This window comes from Microtus ochrogaster, linkage group LG8, assembly GCF_000317375.1.
Source record: "Microtus ochrogaster isolate Prairie Vole_2 linkage group LG8, MicOch1.0, whole genome shotgun sequence".
NCBI lineage: Eukaryota > Metazoa > Chordata > Mammalia > Rodentia > Cricetidae > Microtus > Microtus ochrogaster.
Window position 1 is genome coordinate 613,414 of NC_022033.1, and position 9,153 is coordinate 622,566.

Here is a 9,153-nt window from a genome sequence, read left to right on the forward strand (position 1 = left end):
GGCCCGAGTTGACCAGTAAATTATTGTAGGTGTTCTGTTATTACCCATGGGGCCCGAGTTGACCAGTAAATTATTGTAGGTGTTCTGTTATTACCTATGGGGCCCGAGTTGGGATACCTAAGACTTGCCTCCCTAGCAGTGTTTCAACAATACTTTAATTTTGTCTTCTAACATGGCTCTTCAACTGGTCATTGTTTAATGACCTTATATTAATATTGTGGTTAATAGTTGCTGATAAGTAGTTTAGTCTTTTTTGTGGATCCATCTGAAATTCTCCGTGGGATTGATGGGTACCCCTGCTTCTGGGCTCTCTTTCCAGCCTTCTTGGATGTCAGTTTGGTTTCAGGTTGACAGCTACTTTCCACATTTGCAGGAAGTGCTTTGGAAAGTTTGTAACTGATTTTCTGTTTCTACTTTTTCTTGTCCATGTGTCTGTGAGAAGTGAAGATGGCTGAAGAGGGGGAGAACTTAGAGGCTGAGATTGTGTACCCCATCACTTGCGGAGACAGCAGAGCTAACCTCATTTGGAGGAAGTTTGTGTGCCCTGGCATCAATGTGAAATGTGTTCAGGTGAGGGTCAGGTGAGGCGCACACCTTTACCTGCACTTCCTCCTGCTTGGGGGTTGGGGGTGGCAGCTGCCTATGCAGGACACTCCTCTGGAGGCTGAGTCTCATGGGTCTGGGGAGACAGAGGAGGCACAGCAGATGACCTCTGGGACCCATGAGCACAGTGAGGAAAAGCCTCCAGCAAAGTAATTTAATTTCTGCTGAGGTGAAGCAAAAGAGACAGGTTGATGAGAAGACATACCTAATTTGAAGGAGAAGTTTATTGTAGTTTATTTCATGTAATTTTTCTTATTTATATTAAGTGCACTTATTTCTGCTAGGTATTTGGTGGAAGCAATGGCCTCTGAGTTTCAATAGCCTTGTTTGACAGACTGAGGTATGCTCTGTACCTGGCTTTTTATGTTGATGCTGGGAATCAAACAGATCCTTTATGTTTGTGTGGGAAGCACTTCACCAATTGAGCCATCTCCTAACACCAAATGATTGTTTTAAATTTATCTCAAGTAATAAAAGATAAGCCTGAACGTGTGTAAAGCCTGAGCAAATATGACAAAAAATAATTAGCTAGAAATGAATAGAATTAAAACTATATATTTGGATGATTGGTTTCAGAGATTAGACATAGCTGAAGACATGATTAGTGAACTGGAGGATAGAACCAAAAACTACCCAAACTCAGCTCATAGATATAAGAAAGTGACAGATGGAAGTGGGAGAAAAATATGACATGTCTGTCTGCAAGGAAGGAGCTGGCGGCTTCATGAGGAGGCGGAGACTGTAACACATCCTTTGAAAGACTAAAGAGGGGCTGGAGAGATGGCTCAGCGGTTAAGAGCATTGCCTGCTCTTCCGAAGGTCCTGAGTTCAATTCCCAGCAACCACATGGTGGCTCGCAACCATCTGAAATGAAATCTGGTGCCCTCTTCTGGCCTGCAGGCAGACACACAGACAGAACATTGTATACATAATAAATAAATAAATATTAAAAAAAAATAAAGAATGAAAGACTGAAGAATTCCCAGATGAACAGAAAGGGTCCCCTGGAGTAATCTGATGTTAGATAATAGCAAGTTGGAGCTCAGTGGCTATCACCTGTTTAACATGTACAAGGCTTTGAGTTTAATCTTTGCATGATGACGGAAATAAGTAGCAATACATGAATAAGATAAAGTTCCCCTTCTCTTCAGTTATTGCATAAATATGTTATACTAAGTTAAAAAGCAGACTCCATGTGATTATGATATAAGCTATGATGCTTTTAAATTTGTGTCAAGGGGACAGAAGGGAAATTCTCTACCTTATAAGGAAATCTCTATTTAAGCTTTCATGAACTACAAGCATCTAAAGCAGTGATTCTCAACCTTCCTAATGCTGCGACCCTTTACTATAGTTCTTCATGTTGTGGTGACCCCAACCACAAAATTGTTTTTATTGCTACTATTTTATAACTATAATTTTGCTACTGTTATAAATCATTCTATAAATATCTGATATGTGAAAGGGTTGGTTGACTTCCAAAGGGGTGTGACCACAGGTTGAGAATCACTGTTCTAAAACCTATGAGCCTTCAGCTAATCATCTTTAGCAAGTTCAGTCTCTGCCAAACAGCTGACAGAAGTTCTTGTGCTGTAACTGAGTTCATTTGTTTTCTGGATGTTCAACTCTAGTGTTATTCCAGGCAAATTTCTTCTTAAATTCCTTTACCATAGGACTGGGAATATAACTCAGTGCATATGCATGTAAACATGTTCCCTCCCTCCCTCCTCTCCTCTCCCTCCCCCTTCTCATACACACACACACACACACACACACACACACACACACACACATACACACACATACACACATTTTGTCTAGCAACCAAAGGACCCTAGATTTCAATTTCCAGTATGTCTTAAAAACCAAACAAATAAAAACATCATCTGTGTGAGGAAGATGGCTCAGTTAGTAAAGAGCTTGCTATGCATGCAAGAGGGTCTTACTTAAAATCTCTAGCGTCCTCAGTGAGTTTTCTATGAAATTGTGTCTCCTAGTAATATCAGAAGCTACGCCCATAAAGTCTCACCGTGACTGTTCCAATATTAGCTGAACAGGGATGACATCAATGAGCATGCCTAACTGGATGGAGAAAATCCTCGAAGCCTCAACCCTACAAAGAACTGTAGGCAACTGAGGAGACCTGGGAGTGGAAGAGGTGGTCTTCTCCAGGGAAGATCAAACCAATTGGCTATCCAGTGCCAAATAATCAGCCTTGAAAACATATGTACCAGTAACATTATTTGGACTGAACAGGTTATATTTAGAAATTTAGAAATTCTATACATACACACACATACATATATACAAACAAACAATTAGTGGAAAAAGAGGCCATGAATTTGAAGGAGAGCAAGGAAGGTTATGTGGGAGAATTTAGTGGGAGGAAAGGGAATGGAGAAATGTTGTTATTTATAATTTTAAAATTCCCCCCCCCAAAAAAAAAACCGCTTTTAACTAGGCAGTGGTGGCACATGCCTTTAATCCTAGCACTCAGCAGGCAAAGGCAGGCTGATCTCTGTGAGTTCAAGGCCAGCTCCATCTACAAAGTGAGTTTTAAGACGTCTAGGACTACATAGAGAACCCCTGTCTCAAACAAACAAACAAAAGCATCATGGTGTATACTGTCTTCCCAAGACAGAGGCAGTGGGACTTTCAGGCTATCTAGTCTTCAAATTGGTGAGGTTCGGGTTTGGTAAATGTCTTAGTTACTTTTATTTTGTTGCTGTGAAGAGACACCATGACCAAAGCAACTTATAAAGTAAAGAATTTACTGGGGCTTATGGTTCTGGAGGGCGAGAATCCATGGTCATAATGGTGGAGAGCACGGCAGCAGGTGGGAAGACCTGGCACTGGAGCAGTAGCTGAGAGCTTACTTACATCCTGAACTACAGGTATGTGTTGTAGGAGGTGACTTGTTCGTTCCTGGCAGCTCAGAACATGAAATAATTACACAAAAACTATGTTATTTAAATCACTGCTTGGCCTATTAGCTTATGCATATTTCTAGCTCACTCTTATCTCTTAAATTAACCCATTTCTATTAATTCATATTTACCATGATGTTTGTGGCCTACCAGTGAGGTTCTGACTACTCTGTCCCCTTCAGCGGCAACATGGCATCTCACTGACTCCGCCTTTGTCCCAGCATTCAGTTTAGTTTTCCCCGCCTACCTCTGTTCTGCCATAAACAGCTTCTTTATTAACCAGTGATATTCACAGCATACAGAGGGGAATCCTACATCAAGTATGAGGCAGAGAGAGAGAAAGCGAGTGGAATGGTGTGAACTTCTGAAACATTAACCCTCACCCCCAGTGACACACCTTCTCCACAGGCCAAATCTCCTAATCCTTACCAAGCAGTCCCACCAACTGGGGTCTAAGTATTCTAATATATGAGCCTATGGTGGTTATTCTCATTCAAACCACCTATGGTCTCCATACATGTGTAGAAACACATACACACACACACACACACACACACACCAAAAAAAAATTCTTGTTTGCTTTGGTTCTATTCATCAGTGATCCCTTGGACAGTGGTAAGGGTCCTCCTTCATTTTTCTGTAAATTTTCCTGTAGATATAACTCAGTGCTAATAGGAAGCTATTACTTCTACCAACAGTGAGTTCAAGAGTGTAGGATATGGATAGTGCACATGCAACACAATTTCTTTTCCTCTGTAGAATAGTCTGTGGAAGGTACTGCAAGAAAAGACAGGCAGAAATTGAGATAGAGTATTAGGAAGTGTTATGGTTTAGTAAAACGCTGCAGATCCCTGAGGGGTGCAGTGGCAGAAACGCTGCAGGTTCCCGGGTGGTGGCAGTGGGCAGCCAGTCCCAGGCAGGGAGCAAGTCCCAGGCAGGGAGCCACATGGTGGGTGAGAGACTAAGACGGTAGGCTCGCCATGCAGAGGATGTGGGTATTATTTAGTGGGTTATGGAGGGGTAAGGGAAAAGGGGAGAAGGAGAGATGGGGGAGAGCAGAGAGAGACACTGAGAGAAAGTGGGGGAGAGAAAAGGAGAGATCTACCTGCCTTGGGGGGAGTGGGCGGGGCTTGTCTCTTAAAGAGACAGGACAGACCATTAGAGGAAGAATGGGGCTTGAGGGCCTACTGAGTCCTCAACAATGGCTTAATGCCTGGGAAATAAAGTTTATTACAATGAGGGGGACTTGATTGGGGGAGGGGGAGGGAAATGGGAGGCAGTGGCGGGGAGGAGGCAAAAATCTTTAATAAATAAATTAATTAATTAAAAAAAACAAAAAAGATAATGCATTTCATGTAGTTTTTCTTATATCTGGTACACTTGCTTATATTGGGTGTGTGCGTAGAGAGAAGTGCAGTTTACATGAGTCTGTCTAGCGATGATTATGGAAGGGGTGGTGGGCTAGGACTCTTCAGTGGGTGTAAGCTAGCTGCTTAGTGGAGTAAAGGGCAGTCAGAGCATCCCTCCTAGATTACACACTGACACAGCGTGATGTAGCTGCCGTGAAGAAGCTTTGAGATACTTACCTGTTTAGGGGCCATTGTCTATATCCTTGACTTTGGGATAAGTAACTGTCAAGGTAGATTAGAATTCCTGGGGTAGGCAACCACTGAACTGATAGAACCCATGGGCAGGAAACCCTAGGCATTCCTGCCCAAAACTCATAGTCTAACTTTACTCCTGAGAAAAACTTCAAACACAAATTAGGAGACAGAGCTATAATAAAATACCTAACCTGCAAGGCCAGGCATCATGGTGCATGGCTTTAATCCTAGCACGTGGAGACAGAAACAGGTGAATCGCTGTGAGTTCACAGTCAGACTGGCCTGCATAGCAAGTTCTTGGCCAGCCAGAGCTACACAGTGAAACCCTGACTTTAAAATAACCAAAGCAATTAGTCTTACTGCAGCTTAATACATTTTCTTGATATTTATGGGAGACCTGCCCTTTTCTAAACAGAAATGGAGGAAGAGTAGATTGGGGGTGGGAACAGAGAGGGGATGGAGGGGAGAGACGGAGAGGAAGGAGGAAGGAGAGAGGTGAAACTAATGCTGGAATGTAAAATAAATTTATTTTTTTAAAAAGTATCAGGCAATAGACACATATATCAAAATCCATCAGGGCCTGAAAGAAAAATATAATTAAAGACCACCTCCTTTTCTACTGTGGAGATTCTCTGAAGCATTTGGCAAAATTGTTGCTTTTAAGTTTGCTTTGTGAAGGATTTGGTGTCTCCTAACCCTCAAGTGTTGTTCTCTTACCCATCAGTTTTCTTCACCTTTGGTATATTTACTTGAAGTAAATGCCATGAGTCAGAGGGCAGTGCAGACGTGTGGAGGGACAGCTTTGTCATAAAAGCAATAAAAGTGAGTGGGTGCTTTAAAAACAAAACTAAACCAGCTGGGCAGTGGTGGCACACTCCTCTAATCCTAGCGTTCCAGAGCAGAGGTAGGCGAATTTCTGTGAGTTCAAGGCCGGTATGGTCTACAAAACAAGTTCCAGGACAGCCAGGGCTGTTACATAGAGAAATCCTGTCCTGAACCCACCAGACAAAAAAACAAAACAAAACAAAAATAAACAAGGTTGGAAAGATGACTTAGTAGTTAAGATATCTGAGTTCAGTTTCTAGCATCCACATGGCATCTCGTAACCATCATAATTCCAGTTGCAGGGATCCTAAGCCCTCTTCAAACTTCCTTCGGGCACCAGGCATGCACGGGCACACATTGATACATACAGGTAAAACAGCCATACACATAAAATTGAAAACAAAACAAATAAAAGCCTGACCTGTATGCTTCAGAAATGCAAAGGTAAAGGAAGATAAAGGCAGGTTGGGACGTGGCTTTGTAAAGGGCTCAATGAACCTTGTGGGCATTCTTAGATCAAGACAACACAGGGAGAAAGGCTGTAATTGGGACAGTTGGTGCATGTGGATGCTAATAATGCAACGATTTCCTGATCTGGGGAACTGGGTCACGATTGTGTCAGAGTACCTTGTTCCTAGTCAGTCTGTGTCTATGTCCTGTGGGGTCAAGGGTCTTGCTGAGGGGTAGTAGGGAACACCTATAGTCCCAGCACTTGGGAGGCAGAGGCAGGCAGATCTCTGTGAATTTGAGGCCAGCCTGGTCTGCAAAGTAAGTTCCAGGACAGCAAGGGCTACACAGAGAAACCCTGTCTCAAAAAAGGGGGAAGGGGAGTCAAAGGTCTCACCAGTCCAGAAGACATGCATATACATGTCTGTGTGGATGGCAGTGGTGCAGAAGGGCCAAGTGAAATAGCTGTGATTCTCAATAAAGTGTAATGCGTTTCTTGGAATACCCTTGCAATTAATCTGTAAGATTGAAATTATATCAAAATAAAAAAATAAATGTCCCATAGATAGCATCATAGTGAAGCAACAGAATTACAGGTTAAATGACTAGAAGGTTGGGGATGTAGCTCAGTGGTAGAATACTTGCCTAGCATATGAGAGGCCCCTAGCATATGGTTTCGATCCCCAATACAAAACAAGGGCCAGGAGGCAGAGACAGGTAGAATTCTGAGTTCAAGGTCAACCTGGTCTACATAAAGACTTCCTGGCCAGTCAGGACTGCACAGTAAGACAGTATCTCTAGCAAATAAACAAACAAAAGTCTCCCAAATAAAAATGGCTAGAGAGCAGAGGAAGATTGCTCAGGAGAATCCTAAAGGCAGTGTGGTAGAAGCCAGAGGTTATGTAGTGTGAGACTCTTCTCTGTGATAGGAGAAAAACGACTGTAAAGTTATTCCTGAAAACAAGGATGAAATAGACATTTTCAGACAAAACTAAATGTCATCAGATTATCTTCTGCAAAGGGTGGTCTGAATGTGTCTCATGCAGAGGAAAAGAAATCCCAGGCAGAAACAGGGTACAAGGAGTGGAGGTTAAGAGACATGAGGGCAGAGTGCACACGGTAACTGGCAGCGCTGATGGAAATGGAATCTTGAGTAGCCAGGCAAGTGGTGCCCAGTGATTGGGGGCGCTTTGATAGCCAAGCCATGATATGCTCAGGGCCCAGCACAAGCATGCAGAGAAGAAATAGAGATAGCTATCGTCCCCCATAAGGTTAGGAAAGGAAAAGTGTAGCAAATAGGATAGGTTTCTGGAACTGAGTGTCAGACTTAAGCAGGATCAGGCCAGGAAGGCAAGGTCAGATGAGGAGAGGTAATTGCAGAATAAAGGGATGGATGCTGGGTGCTGCAGTAGTCTTACAGTTCTGCCCTGATCAACAATGAGTCCTTTGCTGTTGCTCCGGATTACAAAAGCTGCAGTGGTTCTCAGGGAATTAGTCATGTCACTCCCATACAGATGGCCATTGCAGTTTTGATTGATCAGGACAGTTGTGACAATGCTACCTGCAGAGGTCGTCTAAGCTTGAGAAACAGGATTCTGAGAACTGGTTTCTGGAGTCCTGCTTTATTTTCATCTCTTGGTTCCAGCTGTTGCTTGCTTAAGAATAGTATATGTTTTATCTTTTCAAGCTTTTTGCCCTAGCAAGCCCCAGAACACTGTTGAGTCAAGAGGGCAGTTTCTCAGCTGGGCGGTGGTGGCGCACGCCTTTAATCCCAGCACTCGGGAGGCAGAGGCAGGCGGATCTCTGGGAGTTCGAGGCCAGCCTGGTCTATAAGAGCTAGTTCCAGGACAGGCACCAAAGCTACAGAGAAACCCTGTCTCGAAAAAAAAAAAAAGAGGGCAGTTTCTCCTGACTTTGAGGTGGATATGTATGAGCAGTCTGCAAGACAGGACCCTGCATCTTACGTTTCTGTGGCTTCTTAGTGGGTCCATCCAGGCAAGGGGCCATTCACATCATAGGCAGACTATAATCTTGTGTCTTGATTAATATCACATTTACTGATGTGATAACAGCTCATATCACTTAAGGAATAATGTATAAGGGACTTGCTGTTCCTAGTGGGAGAGTACACTGCCAGCATTCTCAGCTGTGGTCTGGCCCCTCATCTGGCTCACAGTACACTTTTGTGGTGGCTGCCGCATGCTAAATATCAGGTAGAGAGCTGGCCTTCACCCTGGCCACTGGCCACTGGGCATATTCTCATGGCACGCTGTATCAAAGTGTTCTGTACTGAGGCCTGTGCTTGGTAGAGCCATGCTATTCCTTCCTGTGAAGTCCTGGTGCAGGCTGGAGGAGGAAGGGAGAATGGGCTGTGCTACAGTTTCACCGGACCTGTGTCAGGTTGAGAAGTCCTGTACTTCTGTGTTTCTTTCTAGTACGATGAGCATGTGATCAGCCCAAAGGAGTTTGTGCACCTGGCAGGGAAATCTACCTTGAAGGATTGGAAGAGAGCCATCCGGATGAACGGCATCATGCTCAGGTGGGCGTCTGACCAGCTTGAGATGATGGGAGGGTTCACAGCTGTTATTTTTCACTTGGTTTTAGATCTTTGGAGATGAATTATTTTGGTTAAGTTTTATTTTAATTTCCACTAATTCTTTACATGGTGGTGGATGTGTATTTTGAATGTATTGCTATTAAAAATTAAGGATATAATCTGCTGTTTGTACATAGATATTTAGGTTTAA

The 9,153-nt window shown here is 43.3% G+C and overlaps 1 protein-coding gene across 2 annotated transcripts in view; it reads left to right on the top strand.

The window, feature by feature from the left end:
* The window catches only part of Gmeb2 (glucocorticoid modulatory element binding protein 2), a 29,105-nt gene that overhangs the window by 10,424 nt on the left and 9,528 nt on the right, over positions 1-9,153 (top strand). The window contains exons 3-4 of one of the 2 annotated variants that reach the window (XM_005362702.2): positions 443-570; positions 8,842-8,945. In XM_005362702.2, the coding sequence (XP_005362759.1) occupies positions 443-570; positions 8,842-8,945 (232 nt within the window). The remainder of the gene's footprint in view (positions 1-442; positions 571-8,841; positions 8,946-9,153) is intronic. The other variant, XM_026787225.1, reaches the window with a different exon arrangement.